The 26,099-nt window shown below is 37.5% G+C and overlaps 1 protein-coding gene across 1 annotated transcript; it reads left to right on the top strand.

Annotated features, from left to right (window-relative positions):
- Positions 1-341: 341 nt before the first annotated feature.
- Positions 342-25,924, top strand: slc17a7a (solute carrier family 17 member 7a). Its single transcript, XM_026917020.3, has 13 exons — positions 342-490; positions 10,772-11,024; positions 15,094-15,212; positions 15,337-15,451; positions 17,024-17,111; positions 17,405-17,491; positions 17,870-18,012; positions 18,531-18,680; positions 18,987-19,119; positions 20,254-20,364; positions 20,485-20,612; positions 20,918-20,987; positions 22,253-25,924. The coding sequence occupies exons 1-13, from the start codon at positions 429-431 to the stop codon at positions 22,540-22,542; spliced, it is 1,749 nt and encodes a 582-aa protein (XP_026772821.1). The 5' UTR covers positions 342-428; the 3' UTR covers positions 22,543-25,924.
- Positions 25,925-26,099: the final 175 nt, after the last annotated feature.

Genomic DNA, 26,099 nt, shown 5'->3' with positions numbered 1-26,099 from the left:
TTTATTTATTTATTTGTTTGTTTATTTATTTATGAAATTCATATGAACCTCAGTGTGCCTGGATTATGTCTGATTTTTATACGAGTCATTTCATACAAAGTGAGTCGAATTGTTCCGAATCTCTGGACAGAGCCAGTGTCGTTTAATTAATCAGTTTACACAAAAAAGGCCAGATTGAATCCGTTCGCATAATAATTCACAGTCGCGCGCGCACAAGCACAAAGAGTGTAAAAGTCAATTTATACCTATATGAAGAGAGTGACTGAATTTAAAAAGTGTCATTTCCTGTGAATAAAGCTCAGCCCATTTCAGGACCATGCACACAGAGAGAGAGAGAGAGAGAGAGAGTGAGAGAGAGAGGGAGAGGCGCACTTGAAGAACGGGAGTGTGCGCGCGCGAGGCGAGTCGGGACACCGGGAGTCGCGAGCATGGAGATCCGCCCGGAGCGCTTTAAGGCTGTGGCAGCAAAAACCCTGGGAAAGATACACAGGTTAGTGATCAACTCTGTATATCAGGTTAAATAGCGTGGAGAACTTCAGCACTTTGGCTCTGCACACTTTTTTCCCTTTTTTTCACACACATAGGGCATATAACACTAATAATAATAATTCATCTACTGAGCCATAGCAACACTGAGTTCATTCAACACTATAGATTTTACTGTGAACAGTGATCTGCTGTATATCATGGTCATCATGAGACACCTACATTCACTTGTACAGTAAATAGTCCAGACTGTGAGGCTATTAACTGTAACAGTTACAGTAGCCAAGTAAACTGACTGCTCTGTTAATTCGACTAAAATTATTTTAAGTAGTCAGTGCCTATTTCTATCTATCTATCTATCTATCTATCTATCTATCTATCTATCTATCTATCTATCTATCGAGGAGTTAAACTGGGGGAGGGATTGTACCAGACAGATCTGATGTAATTTGATGGAAATTGAATATGAATAGGAATATGAATTTCAATTCAATTCAATTTTATTTGTCTACAGACATTGTCACAAAGCAGCTTTACAGAAATGTATAAATTCAGGATATAAATTTTAAATTTAAGAATTTATCCCTATGAATTTATCCATAATGAGAAAGACAGAGGTGACGGTGGCATGGAAAACTCCCTGAAACAATATGAGGAGGAAACCCTGTAAGGAACCAGACAGAAAAATGAATCCATCCTGATCTAGGTGACACCAGATAGTGCGATTATAAATCAATCCCTTCTATAACTGTGTACTACATGGTCAGAAATTACAATTGTAACCAGTGTAAATGTAACTAGGAAAATTCATGATAGCTTAAATCCCTTTAGTAAATATTCCGTTAAATATTCCTCTGGTGAATCCTAAAAGGTTCTATGTAGAACCGTACAGCAGTGCTTCCCTATGAGAAGGAGTTCCCAGTAAAGACTAAGAACTTTTTTCTAAGTGTGTGTTTTATAATGTTTATAATTATAGTATGCTATAATAGTTTTATTACTGTGTATACACTCTCCAGCCACTTTAGTAAGAACACCTGCCCATTCATGTAGGAATCTGAGGCTACACTGGGCATAGACTTTGAAACTGGACAGTTGAAGCGTGTTAAAAAGACCAGGCAATGCTTTTCCAATCCTGAACTGTCAAGTTTCGCTGCCCACTATAGTCTCAGATTCCTGTTCTTGACTGACAGGAGTGGAACCCAATGTTGTCTTGGGGTGTTGTAGCTCATCCGCCTCAACGTTGAACATGTTGTGTATTCTGAGATGCTTTTCTGCTCACCATGATTGTAAAGAGTGGTTATGTGAGTAACTGTAGTCTTCGTGTCAGCTCAAACCAGTCTGACTGTTCTCCTTTGAACACTCTCATCAACATGGCATTTCCATCCTCAGAACTGCTGCTCACTGGATGTTTTTTGTTTATCGCACCATTCAATGCAAACTCTACAGAATCATGTGTGTGGAAATCCCAGAAGATCGGCAGTTCTGAAATACTCAACCCTGCCTGATCTGGCACCAAAAACCTTGCCATGGTCAAAGTCACTGAGATCATCCCTGAGATTTTCCCCCATTCTGATGTTGAACACTAACTGAAGCTCTTGACTTGTATCTGCATAATTTTAAGGCTTTACTGTATGGTGTATCTTTTCCAGAAAGGAATCAGAACATAATTTGTTTTCATTTTGATGCCAACCTGACAAATTAGAAATATTGAAAACTTAAGGTCTAGCCAGCAGTTAGCTAAATTGTAGTTAATTGTGGTCCTTAATGAAGAAACAAATACATGGAAAACATGGTTTTATTCACATTTAAATGGCATCAGGGTCAAAACATCATTATAATAACACATTATTTGATCTGTAGTGTTCCCACTTTGTTGCTACCAGTAATCGTCCGCATCCTAAATAGCCATTTAACTCCAGTCTCCATCCACCCATCCATCTAGCCATCCATCCTTCCACCCATCCATCCACCCATCCATCTAGCCACCCATCCATCCAGCCATCCTTCCACCCATCCATCCATCCATCCATCCATCCATCCATCCACCCATCCATGTATGTGTGTGTAGGTGAATGTTGGGTAAAAGCTTTATTGCGTGATCAATGGAGTTTCAGACAGAACTGTTGTTACGTAATCCTCCAGGATTGTCCAGGTGGATACGATTAAGCCCACGCTTGAACTGGTGTCACCCAAGTGTCTGTCTCTCTCCACATTCTGCTCAGCCTGTTGTAAGAGTTAATAGCATTAGTGCCTGTTGTTGATACTTTGGACACTATTGATAAAGCACCTCTGAACTTGATTGTAAAGGTGTTGGAGCTGCTACTACAGTTAGATTTATATAGCACAGTTGTCAGTTTACTAAAGACACAGTACTGCATTGCTGGTTTTACTGTTAAAATCTAAATTTGTTCGTATACTGACTAACCATTTAGAAAACAAAGTGAAAGAAGTTACGAAGCATGATAACTTTTAACCCACCTTCAAGGCAAAAATGTTAACATCACCAAATATTTGCCTGTATAAAGGAAAGAACAAAATAATTCTGGTGCTCGAAACGTATACAATAAAACTACTTAGAATGCTTCATTAGTATGCAATTTTGGTGCATGTTTATACAATTAAATTGTAAATGTATGTATAAATTACTTTTTGTGTAGGCTAATCCAGAGAATACAACTAAAATACCCAAGGTGTTAGGCATTTTAAATCTAATTTTGAACCTAATTCTCCCTAATGTTTGCAAGAATTTGTATGAATTTTAGTTTTGTTCTTTGGATATCAGTGATTTAATCATTTCATGGATTCATTTATATGTGTTCAGTTTATAGTTGCCTCAGTTACATGATTGTCCTTAGATTTGTCCTTAGATACAGGTCAAATAATAATGTGGATAGTGAGTTTGCTAACATTATGGGATGGAATATGACTATTTTTGAAAAGGCATGTAATGTAGCGTGCAAAATTGTTTACATTAATTATGAATTGTGTTTCCTATAATGGTGTTCTATGTAGTCTCATAATCCTGCTCTACCAGCATCTGGAATATCGCATCCAGGAAGTCATATGATTCAATATTACATGACTTTTACTGTCCTAAAAAGTGCTACATTAATGTGTTTGATAAAAACTTACAAGAACTTACAAAAACTTTCTGCAAGTTAAATGTTTAGGTTGCAACAAGTCAGAAATATTATTATTTATTGTTATTAAATATTATTAACAGGAAATTATTCCCCCGAACTTTGTTTCTGTCTGTAGAATAATTTAACTTGTGATTAATTAAATAAATTCTTAATGCTGCAAATTGTATATGTCGTGAGGAGACATACAAACTATGAAACATTAAGGTATAACTTAAATTTTTTTTCCGTTGCCCTGTAGCGAGATTTCTGATAGCAACTACATATTTAAATCCCATCCAAAAATAGCTCACCATTAATACACACGAGTCCAGATGTTGGACACGCAAATCCCTCATCCTCGCCATCACATCACCGTCACTTCCTCTCACTGTAGCGCACATGCTCTGTGTTCCACACACACACATCACACTTGCCAACTCTGTAATCCTGCAAGACCTGGGATTAGACGGACCTGTTTTCACTGTAGCACACGTAACACACTTGGAAGCCCTTTAAATCTATCTTAAGTGAATTTTTTTACTCTAGAGTGTTCTCTCTGGGAAAAATATCATTTCAGTTTGATTACAGTGATAAAAATGTCATTTCACTAGAGTTTGATCTAGACTTGTGATTTTCACATTTGTGATTACTCAAGAAAATGAATAATCATGTTGATCATAAGCATCATCCGTATCAGACCTTCTAGTCTCATCTCCTGAGGGAAAATTCAGTCACGGCATTTGACAAACAGGAGCCTCATCATCATCCTGTGCAGGACGGATCGATGTCCCATCTTCCATTAGTGCTGAAGTATTCATTGGGTTTTATTCTGTTGGCTAAATTTATTTATTTTTATTAACATTCACCAGTACAGTTTTGTTCATCACTATCTTTACAGCACAAGCAACAATGTGCTTTGTGGATAATTTGACAGCTACTGTTTATACAGTTTACAAACTGAATGTATTTCAGTTATGTCAATTTTGCTGAAGAAATTAACCAACAACTTGCTCAAAATATGGCTACAATTTTGGCTGTTTGCTAGAATTCAGACGCAGCAATATCCACCAGGTTTTCCCAGACTGTTACATATTTACAGTGCATTCAGAAAGTATTCAGACCCCTTCATTGTTTTCACATTTTATTACGTTGCAGCGTTATACTAAAATGCTTTAATTTTTTTTCACATCAGTCTACACTCCATACCCCGTAATGGCAAAGCAAAACAGGTTTGTGATAACTTTGTAAATTTATTACGAAGAAATAACTGAAATATCACACTGACATAAGTATTCAGACCCTTTGTTATGACTCTAGAAATTTAGCTCAGGTGCATTCCATTTCTCTGGATCATCTTTGAGATGTTTCTGCACTTTGATTGGAGTCCACCTGTGGCAAATTCAGTTGATTGGACATGATTTGGACATGATTTGGACATGATTTGGTCTCCCGGCCAAACTGATCAACTTGCTTTTATTTGGTGTCATGTGGACCCTGAATTTGACCCTTTTGGCTTCCTACATGCTGTGCAACCCAATTTTAATGCAATTAAAAAAATAAATAAATAAGAAAACAATTTAAAAAAAAACAATTAGTGTACAATTCAAATAAGTGAGTGCAATGTGGTTGGATTTTAAAGAATGGAGTTGTACGAAAAGGTATAAACTCCCATAATCCCACTCTTAACCTTGACTACACTCCATTTAAAAAGTTTCATTCCAATTGTTGTGAATGTGCAAGCTGTAGAGTAGACCATGTTTTTCAGCTTCTTGTGAAGCTGTGTGTGTGTGTGTGTGTGTGTTTACTGCTGTGGTATTTCTACCGGTTTTATTGCTGTTTTTTTCCTAGGTTATTTAGTATTCAGGTTCTTTGAATATTGCTTTTTGGGTTAGGATAAGAAAAAAATTCAATAAATATTATTTTTAGAGTTGTCTAAAAAAGTGGAGAATTGGGGAGAAATGTAAACACTAAAAAGTGTGTTTTGGCTTTTAGGTCATTAGGCTAATAGCAGATAGCAAACAAAATACTTTCCAACTGCTTTTTAAATTGTAAATTAAAATGGCTGTATGTATCCCAAACTGAATTTATAAGCTATTAATAAACTAAAGAATTTTATGAAAAATGTAACCAAACAATGTCTGAGTTTAAACAAAAGTAAATTTCTGTTACTGGTGTATTTTCCCAAAAAAGTTTTAGACGTGAGTCAAGGACTGTAACCTTATTTTTAAAAAGGGGTGGGGCTTATTTAATTGGCACTCTTTCAAACCGTATGGTTGTACTCATCTGTCTGCAAACAAATACACTTCATGCTTCACCTGTACAAATAAAGCGTGACCGTTGTATTTTGTAGTGTTTCTAGCTAGAAATCTGCTGTGCTAAATAGATCGTTCTCTGGCGAGTCCCTAAATGCACAGCACTACCATACCTTGGCAAGTAAGTGCTCTATCGTACAGAGACAATCTGTGGTGGTGATGACGTCAGGGTGTCCCGTGGCCGGTGACACAAAAGGAGTTTGAAGAGGAGGGGACGTGACAACAGGAATTCATTCCACTGGAGTCGCTCCAGTGTGTGGATGTTTGCAGTGTAGCACTGATAAATCAAAGTGTGTAAAGGAACACACATGCTTCTGCATGTTTACAGATTTGGAGCTGTGATTACATACTGTGTAACACACACACACACACACACAAATGCATGCACTGCGTCTTGCTTTGCTGTATAATCTGACCCATGCTGAGGTGCTGATTGTTATGGTTGTTTCTATACATCTGAATGGCACTACTCTTCAAAAATCTAACAAATGACAACAGATATAAGACCATAAACCTTATTTGTATAAATTAGTAAAAACTGTACTAATATTCAGTATATTATTGATATGTTAGGCATGGCACCTGGCAAACAGGGACGATATGCAATTAAGACAATGTATTCAGGCGGCATGGTGGTGCAGCAGGTAGCGTCGCCGCCTCACAGCTTCACGTTCCCGGTTCCAACTGAGCTTGAATTATTGTCTGTGTGGAGTTTGTATGTATGTCCTTCCTGTCTCTGTGTGGAATTCCTCTGGGTTCTCTGGTGTTCTCCCATCTCTGAAAAGTGGATTGGCTATGTGTGTGTGTGTGTGTGTGTGTGTGTGCATGGTGCCTACCTCTTGTCCTGACTTCCTGGGCTAGGCTTCATGACCCTGACCAGGATAAAGTGGTTACTGAAGATGCAGGACTTGTTATATTTTAGATTTATATAATTTTAGAATAAGGATTATTAGCTCCATTTGCTTTATTTGAAATAATTTTACTTTAAGATATTTTTTTGCTTTTTTTGTTGTTGTTGTTTTTATGGTGTCGTGCATGTATATGTGAGACACAGAAAGTGCGTGTATGGGTGTAGCTGAAGGAAGAAAGTGCTGAGAGAGAGAGAGAGAGAGAGAGAGTGTGTGTGTGTGTGTGTGTGTGTGTGTGTATATGTGTGTGTGTTCAGGATGAAGCTGTATTATGAACAGTAGAATAGTCAGCAGCTGATTAATCATTTAAAGGCACTCCTGCTCCTACTGTTACAGCCTCCCAGTCCCTCAGTCCTGCACACTCTCAGATTCAGCAACCGTAAACCCTCACACCTGCATTTATCCACTGTCTCTGTCTCTTTTTAACTCATCCCTCCATCACATACACAAACACACCCACACATAGTGTCTCTCCATCTCTCACATTGGTCTCATCTGCTTTGACTACAAACTACTTTGAATACTTCCACATTATTATTACTATTTATTTATTTATTGTTTTTAGCACCTCTAAAGAGACTGTGGTTGACATATTGCGAAGGAGTTACTTTAGTTTACTTTTGCTTTTTACTTTTTTCCAGATTTTTTTTTGTTGCAGTTTGGTACCTGGAATTTCTACTGTATGTCATTTAACCAGAATATTTATGGGCACATGATGAATTCTTATTTGGAGATTTTGCATGTTGGGTACCGTACTTATCTGATGCTTATGAAGGTCATGTTGTTTGTTTGTGTGGGTGTGTATGTGTGTGTGTGTGTGTGTGTGTGTGTGTGTGTGTGTGTGTGTGTCTTAGGATGGGAGAGATTCTCCCTGGGTGACACAGTCCCACTGAGACACAATCTGTTCACTGGAGGCAGGGGTGGGAGTTTAAAAAATACATAGAGTTCTAAGCATAGAGAGAGAGAGAGAGAGAGAGAGAGACTGGGGGGGGATTTGTGGATTTGCACTGGTTTAATCTGTCACCTTTTTGAATATCGTCACAAATGACCACAATGTTCCAATCACAGGCAAAAGGAGGAGGTCGTCTGTAGACTACAGTATAATAATAAAATGGATGGATGGATGGATGGATGGATAGGATGGATAGAATGGATGGATGGATTGGTCAGAGAAAGAGAGAGAATATTTTGGGATTATGTAATTTCACCGCTCAGGCCTCATCCTCTTACTGAGATTAAGATAAAGCAGGAGAAGAAAACTACAGTGTGTGTGTGTGTGTGTGTGAGAGAGAGAGAGAGAGAGAGAGAGAGAGAACCTTTTGGTAATATGTAGCAGTATGTCAATATCAGTAGCAATGTATGTATTGGCTCCAGGCTAGAATGCTGGCATTGGAATATCACAGAGAGAGAGAGAGAGAGAGAGAGAGAGAGAGTGTGTGTGTATGTGTGTGTGTGTGTGTGTGTGTGTGTGTGTGATACTTCTATCTAATGCTTTCTACTGTCTTAACATTAGAGCCGTGCATTTAAAGTCTTACAGAAGTGCTTTGTTATCCAGACAATACCAGAAACAGACACCGGTGTTTATGCATAAATAAAGTATACATATTATAAATGCATGATTAGTTCCTTTAAGAGCTTCTAATGTATAAATAACTGATGACTTTAAAATGTTTACATGTACTACGCCTTAATTTATCACCTTTACTGTAGAAGTGGGCGGGGCTAATCTTGGGTAAAGCTTGTGTAAAATTCACTCACCTATCCTTAACACATAACTTTTATCGAAATTACACACTTAAACACTCTTCAAACCAGAGAAGCCTAGAGAAAAAAGCTAGTGAGTGAAACTAACTAATTTCATTAATTTATTTTTCCAGAGAATATCAGTGAAGCTCTAGATGAAGCTGTGTGCCATTTTCTGCATTAAAGGAAATAAAATCTCTAGTATAAACATAGAGTAACATTTAGATATCCAGTCACACAGATGCACAGGCTCAAATACGACCTCAAATACGACACACACCACATATATATACACACACACACACAATATGTTGTTTAGCTATTAGTACTAATTGCAGCTAGCGGCCATTCCTATTAGCAGGGCATATGTGCTGTGTTTCTTTAACAATCTGTCTTTAGCTAGGTTTAGTCTTAATTAACACTTTCTTCCATGATTCATTCACTCAGTGGTAAAGCAAGTAAATAATTTTTTTAACGACAAAAACAGGATCAGGATCTCGGTGATCCTTCCACTCATTTCCGGAAGTGAGGAATTTCAATAATCCTAATCTGAGTTACAGATTATCTGCTGCCGAGATGGGGGAAGTGGGCTGAAGTGGTGGGCGAGAGAGGTTTTAAGCCTTATATCCTTCACTTAAACACATGATCAACAAGGATGTGTTTTCTTCCTCTTACTGTTACAAAGCACAAATATATGCAACTGTGTGCAATTGGTGATGTAAATCTGTTGGAAATAGACACACACATACACACAGATGTCTCCATGACTGTGTGTGTTGTTATGATTATGTCAGAGCGAGAGAGGTAGGGAGACAGAAAGAGTGGCAGAGAGACTGCGAGTGAGAGTAAGGGATGAATAATGTGTACATTTGTCTAAGTATCTTTATATGGTGCCATATCATGACTGCAAAATGTAATGACTTTGTGCCATGTAACTCAGAAATACTTTCACAGTCATCTTCTGTATACCTAAATTACCCGTGCATTGGCTGTGTGTGTGTGTGTGTGTGTGTGTAGTAGGGCAGGTTGCAGTACCCAGATGGTCTCTCTTCAGGCCTCTGCTTAACGCCCATGTTCTGATATCCACTGAGACGCCCCCTTTATGTTCTCCTCCTCTCTCTCACCTGCAGGTGTGTTAACGCCTGGCTAATGTGGTGTGAGGGTTTAATTATGGCGCTTACTAACACACAGTTATTGAAATAGCAGAACACTGGTGTGATGTATGTTTGAAGAAACGTATATTGATCTTATAAGCATATATTAATCCACGTTCTTTACTTTTAAAGCTCCAGTCCGAAACTGTAGCACTGGCCATACTCATATCTGAACTTCAGCCTACAGTTTCAAGCTTGTAGATGAAGAATGATGTCCAAATGTTTATATCCTGATATGGCTTTTAAGAAATTTTAATGGTACATGACAAATTGCGGAAAAGGTACTATACAGGTGTACTGTTGTTGTTCCCCAGTACAAAGTCCAAAGCTGGATACAAATTTATTCTGGCATGAGTTACTACAATTTTAGATAGAAATTGTATTGCAGCTTATTTATATAAAATAGCTTATATATATTATATATATATATATATATATATATATATATATATATATATATATATATATATATTTATTTATTTATTTTAAATAGCTTATTTATTTCAATTGCACACACACACACACACACACACACACACACATATATATATATATATATATATATATATATATATATATATATATATATATATATTAAATAGCTTATTTATTTCAATTGCACACATTAATGAAAATTGTGTTAAACTCAGTCATTTCATATTAATGACTTGAAAGAAAGAAATCCAAAACATATCCATAGTAATGGCACCCTATAAGTAAGTTAGTCAGTGGTAGTTGTTAGTGTCTGTCTGTAGTAGCTGATGCAGTGGAAGATTTTCCGCATGTCAAGCTCAGAGAGCGTTGTTTCTGCATTTAGTTGTCATTTTGTTGTTTTCAGCTCTGTGAACTCTGCCTTTTATGGAGTTTTTTGGGCGTTTCTAAATGTAGATCAGCTTTGCAGTGATTGGCTTTTGTCAACATATCATCAGCATGTGTACAAAGAAGAACAAAATAAAGTTGAACAAACTTTTACAAATCTGTCATCACTCTTTAGTTGTAAAACTGTGGTGTAAAAAAGTAATATACAGTTCTCATTCTACCTCCAGGATCCTCGAGAAGCGTCAAGAGAATGGCGAGACTATCGAGCTCTCAGCAGAGGGAAGGCCGGAGATGGTGGAGGAGAAGGAGCTGCCCATCGTGGACTGCACATGCTTCGGGTTGCCACGCCGCTACATTATCGCCATTCTCTCAGGTCTCGGTTTTTGCATCTCCTTCGGCATCCGCTGCAATCTCGGCGTGGCCATCGTCAGCATGGTCAATGACCACACCGTTTATTACGGAAAGAAACCCGTCATAATGGTGAGCATCCTTATAGGAATCAGATACTAAACCAGCATAAAGGGTTACACCAGTGTCCTTAACAATAGCTTCTGGTTTCACCGAATACTTATTAAGCTCTAGGGTGAAATCAACACCACTTGTTGTGGACAGACTTAGTGTGGGCTGACTTAGCAATACTTCTGTTTCATCAGAATTCAGGGAACTTGTAACACAGCTGACACAGCTGACACAGTTTTCTAGTTTGCATAGCTGTGCTGCTGAATCAGGCCCAAATGATAAACACGATTGTGTATCATTAGCTTAGAAAGGATTGGAAATACTTGCATACTTAGCCTAGCATACTAGCAAACTAGCATACTTGCATACTTATATATTTGCATACTTACATACTTGCACATATACATGCTTACATAGTAGCATACTGAATAGTTACATAGTAGCAAAGATGTAAATGTATGTAAATAAGCAAAGTAGCATATTTACATACTTAAATACTAGGATAAACAAAGTCACTAAGCTACTTACATGCATAAATTCATACATGCTACTATGCTTGCATACTTACATACACATTTCATACATACCTAAAGCGTTTATTAAACAGCTTACATAGTTAAGTACTTACACACTTCCATACTTAGATTCTTACTTACTAGTATACTACTATTCTTGCATAATTACTTGCTAGCATTCTAGCAAACTTATATAATTGCATAATATCATACTTTCATACTTACATACCAGCATACTAACATACTTGCATTCTTGCATACTTATATACCTAAAGAGAACTACATATTGACTTAAATTCATACTTCATACTTGCATACTTGAATACATGCATGCTACCACACTTAAATACCTAAAGAGACTTGGCAAGCTTCTTATATACCTAAATATTACATGCTAGCATACTTACATACTACTTGAATAGGTGCATATTAGCATAGTTACATGCTAGCATAATAGCACACTAGTATACATTCATACTTTCATGCTTATGCACTAGCATCTTAGCATACTTGCATACTGGAATGTTTAAATACATACCTAAAGCAATTACCAAACTACTCACATAGTTAAATGCATACATATTTGTATACTTACTTAGTAGTAAACTATTAAATTTGCATACTTATGTGCTAGCATTCTAGCAAACATACTGTATATTCTTGCAAACTAGCATACTTACATAATAAGTTTATGAGCCACCAGGCATACAGCACTCAGAGGTGTAGTGTTGCATTACGTCTCTATGCATGGCTGCTTCAGTGTGTGTCTCTTTGAGAGAATGTTTCCAGTCCTGTGGTGCATGGTGAATGGGAGCCCAGCCATGGACAGCACATGGCACCACTGAGACTCAAGCCGAACCACAGAGCACACTTCTGTTTACTGCAGTGTTGAGCACTCAGGACTGGCAGTGCCTCAGGCACTGGTTAAAAGTGATAAACTACGTGTACTGCTGCTGTTGCTTTTTAAAGAAGATGAGTCAATAAACAAGGTTTGGGAAACATTGCTTTACTGCTTGCGTATTTACACCAAAATCAGGTTTGTAGTCCGGTGTTTACTGTGGTGAGATCTTCTTTGGGGTCAAGAAGACAAAGTACTGTTGGTTCTTGGTTCCCCAGCCTAGCCTTTCCGTCATGGGAGAACAAGTGGAGAAGTTGGCCTGGACCCCATACACATAACAACACAGAACACTTGTGCCCAAAAGCTACTATTTCATGTTTTCCCCACATAGCAACAGGTGTTGTAAAATATCAGCATGGCTTGAATAGGCTAACTAGACACAAGCATGAACTCCAAGAAATCTGCTTGCACAGCTAACAAAGAATTTTGTTCGAAACCTTCTGTTTCACTAGAAATTTTGTGTACTATATTGAACTTTAACCACCTCTACCACTATGTACTAGGGGTTTAACAATGTATTGTAAAACGATGCATCGTGATCCAAAAATTTGGCAGTGTGCATGGTGGGAACGTGTGATTCACATTTTGGGAATCAGATATATTTAATGCAGTTATACTATTTGAACACCAGAGGTCCCAATCTGTGCAACCCACAGGTTTAAAATATATAGACATCCGATAGCTCTGGACCAAAGCAACAGATAAACATTATAGGTTATATGGTTACATAACCATAACCATGTTATAACAGTTAAAAAGTGCTCTTCAGTAGCTTTCTAATGATAACAGCCCCACACCGCTGTGAACTAGGGTGCCTGAGAAATAGGTTGTGGTACCCGACATTTTAGCCGACTTTGGAGCTTTATTTCCAGTTAAAATGATGCCTCAGGCATTGCTATGGAGCTTGTTATGTTTCAATCGATCATTTTCCCCAAGTCAGAGCCTTTGTTTATTCAATCAAATTTTGGGAGTATTTATAAATTTATTTATTTATTTTTAAGATATGGTGAACTTGTAGTACATTTTGTTTACATTCTTAAACCTCTGTTCATAGGAATGTTTGATTTTAGTTTTATACAGACAAAAATGCACATTGTCTTTTCAGTCAAATTTTGTTCAAAATATTCTGAATATTTCAAATCGAATGACCGGAGTGTATTGTTACATCCCTCCTAGGTACATGTACATAGATACATAGATACAAGGTACATAGATATACGTATGTCCTTAAAACCACATATAAATGTCCTGTGTTAAATGCATCTACAATTATTACTTTTATTGCATGGATTTCTGGAATATTTCTTCTGAATGAGCCTTTGAGTCATGCCTCTGACCTTGAAACAAGTTTTGGAATGACATTTTAGTGTATAACAGCTTACAGTGCAGTTATATAATACAACATCCCAATGCATGATTGGATTTCAAAGCAATATTACACCATATGAGCTGGGAGAACCTTTGCACCACATGCATTTGAATGGATCTGAATCTCCATAACAATTTCACATCTGGTCATAAGTTATATATGACCATGTGTAAAAAAAAAAAAAAAAAAAAGTTACGGTGCATTTCAAAATTGCACATGTGATATATCAATTTGACATGTAGAAATGGAAAAAATAAGATGTGAAAATAAATTAATCATTTTTAAAAATCAGATTGAAAATAATTAATCACAAGGGGGAAAATCACATGTGAAAATGAATCGTGAAAATAAATGACATTTTTAATAAATGAATGAAATAAATGTATCCTTTGTAATAATGTTGTAATCATTGTTTGATAAATAATAATATGTAATAATGTATAATGTAATAAACACTTTTGTAATAATCACACCTGACAATAAATGAATCATCTGGAGGGGGGAATCACGTATTTAAATAAATGTATCATGAGGAAAATATCACATGGTAATAAATGAATCATGTGAAGAAATTACATCTGAAAGGAAATGAATCATGGGAAAACATCACGAAATTAAAAACACATGCACTACATGTGAGTCCTAAATGAAAAATGTGTGAAACATAATATGCCAAGTGTTGAAATATTACATAAAACATGAAAAATATCACATGTGAAGGTCACATGACTCTTCTGCAAGGGAATAAAATCATTAATCCAGCCTGAATTTAGTGAAATCCTATTTTGTTTGTATAAAATATTTCATGTTGCATGTAAGGATTGACATCCTAGTGCCTGAATGAAACATTATTTAACAACACATTTCTCTGTCTCTCCCTCTCTCAATCTCTCTCTCTCTCTCTCTCCCTCTCTCTCTCTGTCTCCCTCTGTCTGTCTGTCTGTCTCTCTCTGTCTCTCTCTCTGTTTCGCTGTCTGTCTGTCTCTCTCACTGTCTCTGTCTCTTTCTCTCTGTCTGTCTCTCTCGCTGTCTGTCTCTCTCTGTCTATCTCTCTGTTTCTCCGTCTGTCTCTCTCTCTCTGTCTCTCTCTCTCACTGTCTGTCTGTCTCTCTCTCTCTGTCTCTCTCTCTCACTGTCTGTCTGTCTCTCTCTCTCTGTCTCTCTCTCTCGCTGTCTGTCTGTCTCTCTCTCTCTGTCTCTCTCTCTCACTGTCTGTCTGTCTCATTCTCTGTCTCTTTATCTCTGTCTGTCTCTCTCTCTGTCTGTCTCTCTCGCTGTCTGTCTCTCTCTCTGTCTATCTCTCTCTAGGCTGCTCAGTTCACATGGGACCCAGAGACAGTGGGGATGATCCACGGTTCATTTTTCTGGGGTTACATCGTTACGCAGATTCCCGGAGGATTCATCTGTCAGAAATTTGCTGCCAACAGGTGATTTTCCCCAGTGGCACTTTTTTTTAAACTCACTGCTTAGAAACAGGGGATGTATTTTTCATTTTCAGGCATTGCCGCATGTGCACGTGTTCTGAGGTACGCACGTTTCTTATTTTTGCAGAGTGTTTGGCTTTGCGATCGTGGCCACGTCCACTCTGAACATGCTGATTCCGGCTGCAGCGCGGATCCACTATGGATGTGTCATCATGGTCAGGATATGCCAGGGTCTTGTGGAGGTACACCATCTGGGTTTGTTTCTCAGTGCATTAGTAAAGTCCAGCTCAGAAATCTAGACTTTAAACTCATTCCATTCCAAAGCTACAAACACAAATTATACCTTATTTGTTAATAAAATAATAGAATACAAGGGTTTTTTCCTTGTATACGATGTTACATATTGAGCACTACTCAAAATACTTTAAAGATAACCTGAAATCTAACCTGACCTTTTTTATGCTGTTGTAATGTGTTTCCTCAATAATGTGTTCCGAAATTGTGCACAATATGTTAGTATCAAACACTTAAAAGAGAACATTCTTGATTTTCTCTACTGCATTCTGCTTTTTGCCCACACCACGTACATATGGGCAGAAAAAATAATGTTATATAATATGTAAGGAATAAAACACTTGGAGGCATGCTATTATAGGAAAATAATCAACAACAGGGTGGTGTGATGCTAACTGACTCGAAGCGGAGATACTGTTACCACCCTGAAGTTGATTATTTTCCTATAACAGCATGTCCCAAAGTGTTTTTATATCAATTATACCACAGCAATTTGCCAGCAAATAATTGTTTATTAACACATTGAGCTTTTTTATAGCAGTTTATAGTTATGTTTAAAGTTATTATGTTATCGAGAAACTGCAGAGAGCAAAGTCCTCTGTCCTGAAGACTTTCCAGTGTCGGAAAACTTGACACTGGAGACTCCTTAATTCACCATAGCAAAGATTGTATGTTATTCTTCATTAAATAACACATTCTTAACCTGTTTATTATTAGTCTTAGATTATGTAAAGCATTCACCGTGTAGGCCCTGTGTAGGCTGTTACTATAGAAACGATAATGTATCAGAACGAAAGCATTACTATAAACCTGTGACTTTGCCTTGCACCAGTCAGAATTGAGAAATCAACATCACTGTGGTATTAAAAAAATAAATAAATAAAAAATAATAATAATAACTTGTCATGTTTCATCTCCCCTCCCCTCACACTCAGTAATCACTTCTGCTGAGGATGGCCCTACATGGATATCCTATAGTTTGCCGTGAGGTTGCTATGGATACCCTAAAGATGATGGATGTTCTCACTTGGACAGTCTAATGATTGCACTTGCTAAAAACTATGCTCAAGTCTCATTATACAGTGGATAACTTCACCTGGATATTATAGACTTAAATCTAAAACTCTATTGAAATCAACAAAGACCCTAATGCTTATACTGAAGATCTTTTCAACATATAGTATACAGCTGTACAAGAGTAATGATTTGAATGATCACCCAGATGAAGATGGGTTCCCTTTAGAGTCTGGTTCCTCTCAAGGTTTCTTCCTCATGTTGTCTCAGGGAGATTTTTCTTGCCACCGTTGCCGCTGGCTTGCTCATTAGAGATAAATCTAAATCTATATCCAGATTTCTGTAAAGCTGCTTCAAGACAATGCCCATTGTTAAAAGTACTATGTAAATAAAATTGAATTGAATTGAATTCATGATTTAACAAAAACAGTGAACCTGTTTTACTCTGTTTCATGTTGAGTTTAAATTTCAGCTTGCGTCGGTTCTTCTTTTCGCTCTTCCCACAGGGTGTGTCATATCCTGCATGCCATGGGATCTGGGCCAAATGGGCTCCGCCTCTTGAGAGAAGCCGATTGGCCACGACAGCATTCTGTGGTGAGAGTGGCAGCACATAGATGATCACTTTCAGACATGTAATAAAAATCGAGTAATTTGCCTCTAATTACATTACAGTTTTTTGAATCCTTCACTCACTCTTTCCAATACTGTAGAATTGAAATTAGCCCAAACATTTATGTGTGCTTGGAAACAGACATTTTTTTTAACAACCTATAATTAAGTCTTAATTTTTCCATTACTAGTCTTGTGATTTATATTGCATATAGGCTTGTATATTATTGACATTGTGGTTATATGCAATTAAAAGCTTTATTTTGTATCTGAATCAGGGTCTTATGCAGGGGCTGTAGTGGCGATGCCCCTGGCTGGTGTGTTAGTACAGTATAGTGGATGGTCGTCTGTTTTTTATGTGTATGGTAAGTAATAACCACACACACACACGCACACACAAACATACACACATACAAATGCAGAATTTTTTTTGATCCTGCCTCTCTCACTAACTACACATATCCTAGGCAAACCTTTATACTTAATTAAGCTATACGGAGATATACATATAGCTACATAATATAACACAGATATGTGCTTCAGTGAACTAATGTAATGTTTACAGTCTACTGATTCGCTAGGTAAGTTAACCAGCTACTGTAGTCTGGACCCACTGATGGTTTCTGGGAATTAAAAGGTTAGCTGATGTTGCGTTTGTCTTTAATGAATATCAATCACAGTTTCCTGTTTCTTCTTATTTCCTGCTCTTCTCTTTCTCTTCATTTGTCCTATTTCTCTCTCAGGTAGCGTCGGGATACTGTGGTATCTCTTCTGGATCTTGGTGTCCTATGAGAGTCCAGCTGTTCATCCTACAATCACTCCAGAGGAGAGGAAATACATCGAGGATGCCATTGGAGAGACAGCAGGGTTGGTCAACCCCCTTCAGGTGTGCGTCTTTAAAAATTCCCTTACAGTGTATCCATGTCGCAACACTAGTGACTCCAGTATGTCTATATGTGATTGAAGTGTAATTTTATCAGTCATCTCCATTCTGTGGCCACAGTCATCTACGCTGGATTGATTTCTCATTCATTTTAAAATACAAGTTGCCACAAGTTAAGTATTTTGTGACCACAAAAGAGATCTTGAGAAACCTAACTCATGGCCTCAGTATATTAATTTGTGGCCACACCTCATTAAACAATTACCACCATTTCACCTCAGCAGCTTCATACTTATTCACTGCGGGGCTTCAAAATCACGTACTGGTTTGCCAAACACCTAAGCCTACACTAGCATGCCTAAAATGGCAGCACCAACACATATTTTTTTCCCACTTTAAGCCCTGCATCAACTCATCTCCCTCCCAACTTTCCTCTTTTATTTGGCTGCATTTATTTGCTTGTACCATGCAGTATGTGTGTCAGGGAGAGTGAGTGACTTCGGCTTTTGTGCTCACTGCAGAAATTCAAAACACCTTGGCGTCATTTCTTCACCTCCATGCCAGTATATGCCATCATCGTGGCCAACTTCTGCAGAAGCTGGACCTTCTACCTGCTCCTCATCAGCCAGCCTGCATACTTCGAGGAGGTTTTTGGTTTCGAGATCAGCAAGGTGAAACACAAACTTGCATCCACACGCCTACACAGAACAAAATAGCAAAATACAACAAAATACCAAATGTGTAGGCAGTGTTAAGCGTGCATTTGTACATAACCGCCTCCTCAACATGTGTGCACATTTTCTCAGATTGTAGCTGAAATGGAGAACTTCTGAGTCATAGGCATGTTTGGGTTTCAATCTCAGTTTTCTGTGAGGAGACATTTAGATATCTAGGATTTTTAAACGGCCACAGACAGATTTAGTGAAACAGAATGTAAAAATAATGTAAAATTGTGCTAATCTTCTCTGTCTTCTCAGGTGGGGTTGGTATCTGCCCTCCCTCACCTGGTGATGACTATCATAGTGCCGCTGGGGGGGCAGCTGGCCGACTACCTGAGATCCCACAACATAATGAGCACCACTAATGTCCGCAAGCTCATGAACTGCGGAGGTGAGAGAGAGAACGATAGACAAAGTCAGAGAGAACGAGAGAGAGAGAGTGATCTAGATAGTATGTGTGTTTATGTCTGTGTGTGAGAGAGAGAGTGTGTGTGTGTCTGAAGTTTTAATCTGGTTTAGCAGCTGGGATTAGAATCAATGAGGCATAATTTCATAGAGCAGTGAACATGTACACTGTGGCCATAACCTATAAAAAAAAAACACTCTCTACTCTCGTACTCACAGTATTCAGCAATTTATAGTCACTTGGATTTACAAGAAGTATTATAAATTGAGCACTTAGAACCCTCAAGTAATTAATTATACTTAAGAATACTCTTACTGAACATCTTTTTAACACACCTAGTACTCTTTGACTTTACAGTTGCAGAAGTGTAATGAATGTAATGAATGTATCATGTTTTTTTTTTTCTTGTTATTGTGACCTCAGCCACTATTTAGCTGTAAATGGCTACCCCAAGATCACAGGATCTACTTCTTGAGAAGCAGCAGTGCTCTAAATACAATTGTTTGCTGGTGGGATGGCTGTGCAATGGTGATAAATTGGCTATAATACAAACAACAAACATACATACAAGACACTTTCCAAAACCCATTTTTATTTCATATCATTCGCTTTCATTCTGATGCAAAATAAAAGCAATATGGCCTGAGATACTATGACCATGGAGATCATCATGCTTTTAAATGGAATTGGCTAATTAATGCTTATACCATATATAGTGCTGTTGGATTCTCATTTCTGAGAAATCTCATTTCTGTTGATTCATTTTCTATAACAGCAGCTCTGACGTTTCTGGCTGCAAAGCAAATCACAGGTTTATATTAATGCGTTCATTCTAATACATTATCGTTCCTATAGTAACACATTCTTTGGGACTTGTACAGCAGATGCTCTACATAAACAGATTTTAAAAATGTGTCATTGTAGATATGTATTTGTTAGCCTTTGTGGAAGGAGATTCCAGTGTTAGTGCTTTTTTGCAGTCAGAGGTAAAACTGTAACTGTAGCTTTGCATTAGGCTGCATCATGCCACCACTTTGATGATTATTTTATTCTTTACTTATAACTTGTCATAATGTGATATTGGTGTGGTCCAGCATGATGATGCAGTGTGTTTTGCAGGATTCGGAATGGAGGCCACGCTGCTGTTGGTGGTGGGGTTCTCTCACTCTAAAGGAATGGCCATATCATTCCTCGTACTGGCTGTTGGCTTCAGTGGGTTTGCTATCTCAGGTTAGAAAGTGTTACATAAAGGATATATTACGCATAGCACACAAGCCCAGCACATAATAAACAATAAGGATAACAGAAGAAAAATCTTTCTCTCCCTCTCTGTCTCTCTTTCTCTGGCAGGCTTTAATGTGAATCATTTGGACATAGCACCACGTTATGCCAGCATCCTGATGGGTATTTCTAATGGAGTGGGCACCTTATCGGGCATGGTGTGCCCTCTTATAGTGGGAGCCATGACCAAACATAAGGTATATGCTAATAATAAAATACTCTTGTTACACACACACACACACATACTTACATCCCTGCATTCATGCTCTGTTGCCTGGTTTTGTGAAGCATTTGGAAATATTATAAGGTTCTTACAGTATATACTTATATACAGGTTCATAGAAGTTTAATCTACAGAATAAGTTCATAAAAATTGCACAGTCATCGTAAATATGCCACTGTCTGTCATAGCTACCATCAATTTCGCATTGATATGATCAACATATACTGTACAACTGCATAAATATTATAATATCTGTATTACTGTATGTTTTTTTCACAGACACGTGAAGAGTGGCAGTATGTCTTCCTCATCGCATCATTAGTGCATTATGGGGGTGTAATCTTTTATGGTATGCCTCTTTTTTGTAATTAATGTTAAAGCATAATGTCTTTTTAATAGAGACAAATCTGAACACCCCTCAAAATTAATTATGAAATAATAAAAAAACATACAAACTACATATTTCAAAAATGTAAAAAAAAAAAATAAAATAAAAAAAAGTCGTGAGTGGCACAGCAGAGAATTGTTTGCCCTATCGTCTGGAGATAGCAAGCTTAAATCCCAACGATGTGACAGCCATCCATGGCCAGGAGCCAAGCAAAATTTGTCATGGGATGAAATGTAACTGTCAATCACAATGACGCTAGAAAGCCAATCATGGGTTTCTGTGAGCTCATGTATGTGGAAGAGGGCAGATAGTGCTTTCCTCCGAGTGTGTTATTGCTGCCCTGTGATGCAGCATGAGCAGTCATTTGAGAAGTCGCTGTTGGCTGGTTTCACGTGTCTCCGAGGAATCACAGCCTTCATCCTCGCCAGCTGGTAGGATAGGGAGAGCTGAAAGAAAAAGAAATAAAAGAAAGTTAAAAAAAAAGACTTTATAAATCGTCTTAGGCAGCACTGATGTCGAACCATGTATTTTTGTTGTTGTATGAAGTGTGTTACTTTCTAAATTTGCTGCTTTATTAAAAGTAAGTCTCAAATAATTGCACATGGAGTGAATGCAGCAGACAGTGAGGATAAAGGACACGCTATAATCTGACAATTCATATAATATTTAGAAAATGGAAAAATTCTGAGAACTGTCCCAGAATATGTGCAAAAATGTTCCAGCTGTACAAAAAGTACAGCTAAGTGTAGGAGTAAGGTGAGGATAGGCCTGAATAATTACTTTATATTCTGAAAAGCTGTCAGGAAAGGAAACAGCAACCTTTAAATTAATGTCATATAATCGGCTAGGCAAAGAATAATTTGGAGCTCATTTATAGAATGACTTTTCTTTATTACATATAACAATGGTGAACAAATGATTAACTAGAACAGTACTGAAAAAGTACATGAGAATTTATTACAAGGCAAAACATAATGAAACATAAATAACTAGTGGAAAATCTATGCACGCTGAGACATCGAATCACACAACAGAACTCACTATCTGACACGACTTGGCCTCTGGATATAAATTTTTTAATATATATATAACTTTTTAAATATAAATATAACAATCGATACATTTATTGACAAATTCACCTTTATAATTAAATGTATTTATTTATTTTAGTATTTAATTTTATAATTCATTTATATTTCCAAATTCCTTTACTCCTCTTTTCTCAGGGATATTTGCATCGGGAGAGAAGCAGCCATGGGCCGACGCTGAGAACACCAGTGAGGAGAAATGTGGCATCCTGGATGAAGATGAGCTGGCCAATGAGACTGAAGAGCTTTACAGAACGGGCGGACAGTATGGTGCCATTAACCAGCCAAACGCCGCTGGCCCAAATGGGAGTGGAGGTGGGGGCGGAGCTGGATGGGTCTCAGACTGGGACAAAACAGAAGAATATGTACAACCAGTTGGGAGAAATAGTTATCTTTATGGAGGAGAGGGTGAAAGGGAGCTCACATAATGGGAGTGGTCCACATTTCCAGTCCCGGAGAGTTGGAATCTAGCACAATTTCCCTGCTCATAGACACAGAGTGATAGTTGGACCCTCAATAGCAAGCCCCATGCTGGACAAAGCTTTTGCTTAGCTGGACAGGGACACCAATAGGAATTTTGAGTCTCTATACAGGTTAATGCACTAGTCAATTTTAGTTCTCCAGTTTACCCTTGGGCCTTCTTTCTACTCTCTTAGTAAGAGGGTTTCTGGATAGTTCTTAATTCCTAGTTCTACCCTTTACTCCCTCAAAGGGACAAATCAAGGAACCCATTTTTGTCTCTAACCAGACCCCTGAAATCAGGCCCATTTCCTTGTAGGTGGTTGTGGGAGAATGGAGAAAGTATGCAAATGATTTACTGGCCTTTTGGTTAATGCGAGCTGGCTAATATTAGATAAGTAACCAGCTGACTAAAGTGTTGGTGAGGTAGCTAACAATAAATGTAGGTGAAAGTTTGTTAGTGAAAGTAAATTGTGTGAATTCAGAACGTAATTATATTCCAAATTCACTTTTTCAGTGTGTGTAGTTGGATTTGCGCCCATGTTTTTTGGCTATGTATTGGAGCCATAGAGCTTGTTATTCCTGAATTTTCCACCAACACAACACAAATCACAGCCAAGTTGACAGTATTTATAGGCCTACGTGTTTTTGAATTAATGAGACGTGAATAAAACCCATCATTTCAAGTGACCAGTGAAAGCAGCTAAGAACGCAATAATAATGCTGCATTTGAGGTGAAGTTGCAACTTGTAATTCCTACCTACATCCTGTAAAAGCCACTGAAAATGCCCAATCAACTTGAAATTTCAACTCATCAACTTAGGGTAGTCTTTCCAACTACCAGGTCCTTCCTTGTTTAAGGTGTGACATCAAATCAACATGGCCACTCATGCTGTGAACAGTGTAAAGTCCCCCTTTTTCCACTTTTAAATTAGTTTATTGCAGTACAGTATTGGGTAAATCTATAACACTGACCATACTAATCACTGTTTTGAGAAGGTAATTCCCAATATTAGAGTTATCTAATATTAGCCAGCTAGCCAGCTTGTTGCTAATGCTACTTGATATCGTTCGCTGGCTAGCTCATTGCTAATGCTACTTGCTATTGCCTGCTCTTGTTATTGTGCTGCAATTTCAGTTCATAATGGTGCATGAAAGTATGAAGTTCACTATACTAGAACAGTACCAATTGCTACTTAGGCCTGTAACTGTGCGGTTAAAATAGCTTTTTATTAGCTTTACGTGCTCTGAAAGAGCAAACAAACGCTTTCGTATAAGTGTCCATGTTTTTTTTGTTTTTGTTTTTTTTCATTTCGCACATCGAAAAATGACGTTATTACAACTAGCAAATTACTACTTACAGGGAACCATGAGCTCAGAATAAACATAAATTTAATAATTGTTGGGTGGGATTTCCACCACTGTAATAATTTTAAAAAAAAAAATCACAGACTCCCTGGATATGCTTCACAGACCCCTGGGGGTCTCTGGATGACACTTTTGGAACCACTTGTAGATCTTGACGTCCAGAAACTACTGGTGAAGATGTCTATTTCATGCTAATTAAACTTCTTCGTGCTCACTAGGATGGTTGAGATTGGCTGGCTAATCAAAGGCTTTGTCCGTCCAAGCTCAGGTTTCTGCTGTCCAGCCTCAGGCTTCACATAATCAGCCTGGGGGACTGCAGCTAAATACTACAGCCTAAACCTGGAATTATATTCGGTTAAATCAGGTGTCTTTGAGCAGGGAAAACTGGATCACTAGACTGGATTTCTGATGGATTTCAGCTCTCCATGGCTGGACTTGAGTTAACCATGGTTAACCTGGTAAAGCAAATACGAGAGAGAATTCATATGAAAGTGAAATACTGAACACAGTGACAACTTTATTGTGAAACAAACTCAAATTTAACATAGTGGATGGGAAGTAAGAGGAGAACACTGCAATGAGTAAATGAATATGCTGTTAGGAAAAAGGGTTCTTTAAGGGTTCATTGGATAATTGGGTTCTACTTGGTACCGCCTGTTCTAGGGTTCTACATTGAAGCCCTTAAGGGTTCCCCTGAAGAAGTGTAGGTTTTTAATGATGTTTATTGTATATGATACTGGAAAGTGTGTCAGGCTGAAAGACACTGTTGTATGTGAATTTGTATTTGAATTTGTGTGTGTGTGTGTGTGTGTGTGTGTGTCAGTGTGGATTTTGACGGTGCTGTGTTCTAACTCCAGTATTTTAGGCTTTCTGCCAAAATCACTGTAATGCACTTAATATGAGGATAAATACCAGATGTGTACCTTTGGTGTAAATGTGTATGTGTGGGAATGTGTGTGTGTGTGTGTGTGTGTGTGTGCAAGCACTTTGTTTTTTTTTTCTGTGCACAATTCCTTGTGTTTGTCCATGGTTCCATGGTCAGCACACAGATCACCCTCTCTGCCTCATGTCATAAACATATATTTCCCTATTAAACATCAAATATCGAATTCCACAGCAGTACATGATGATATAACTGACATTAGTGGTATATGTGTGTGTGTGTGTGTGTGTCCCCGCACATGTGTGTGCTTATTTGTTGCCCTCCAGAATTATTGGCACCCTTCATAAAGTGAGCACAAATTATATTTTTAAAAATTGCACACAACTTTTAAATAAATGCAAACAACTTTCTTTCTTTCTTTCTTTCCTTCTTTATTTATTTATTTATTTATTTATTTATTTATTTATCAAGCATTTTAAAACTACACAGTTCCTACATGTTTGAACTCAAAATATCACTTAGTGCATGTTTTATTCTTAACATCTACATTTTTATTAATTTTCATGAAGGGTGTCAATAATTGTAGTGGGCACTGTATGTGTGTGTGTGTGTGTGTGTGTGTTTTGCAGCACTGAATTGTAGTGTGAAGTACAGCAATGGGTAGAAACCTGCTAGACAACCTTCTAAATATCTCCTTTATTTATCCTATTATTTACAGTAACACACAGGTCTTCACACACCATGTTGTGAAATCCTGATTACATGTCTGTTAATTTCACACCTTTAGAAACACTATCTAGGGTTCAGTTGAAGCAGACATTCCGGCCAGAGAACAGAAATTATGCGTAGAAGTAAAGATGGAAACAATTCTGACTTTGTCTTTTAAAATGTGATGTTTCTACTTTTTGTTGATTTTTTTGAGTTCCTCTCTTTATCATTGTTTTCCCGCAATGCCGTGATGACGTGTGAAGAATGAATAAAGTGTTAGATAATGTTGATTTTTTTTTTTTTTTTTGGAAAACAAACATATATGAACAGAAGTGAATAAAATCTACATGTGAAATTTCCCTATGTACAATAAAACTGATGAATCAGTCACAGATTAATTGTATTATTCCTATTGTGTATTGGATTTGATTATTTATTGGCTGTTAATTAAAGTAATTACAGGTGAGAATAATATTAATAGTATCCTAACATAATAGTGCTGATAAATGCATCAGTACTCAATATTTTCCATCTGATGATATTTACATTTCACTGACTTATTTTCCT

This window comes from Pangasianodon hypophthalmus, chromosome 13 (assembly GCF_027358585.1).
Source record: "Pangasianodon hypophthalmus isolate fPanHyp1 chromosome 13, fPanHyp1.pri, whole genome shotgun sequence".
NCBI classification, from domain to species: Eukaryota; Metazoa; Chordata; class Actinopteri; order Siluriformes; family Pangasiidae; genus Pangasianodon; species Pangasianodon hypophthalmus.
This window is presented reverse-complemented; position numbering and strand designations above follow the sequence as displayed.

Coding starts and splice junctions, on each gene's coding strand:
- slc17a7a (XM_026917020.3), top strand. CDS start 429: ATGGAGATCCGCCCGGAGCGCTTTAAGGCTGTGGCAGCAAAAACCCTG. Junction 18,681..18,986: donor TTGGTTTCGAGATCAGCAAG/GTGAAACACAAA, acceptor CTGTCTTCTCAG/GTGGGGTTGGTATCTGCCCT. Junction 20,613..20,917: donor GAGCCATGACCAAACATAAG/GTATATGCTAAT, acceptor TTTTTTTCACAG/ACACGTGAAGAGTGGCAGTA.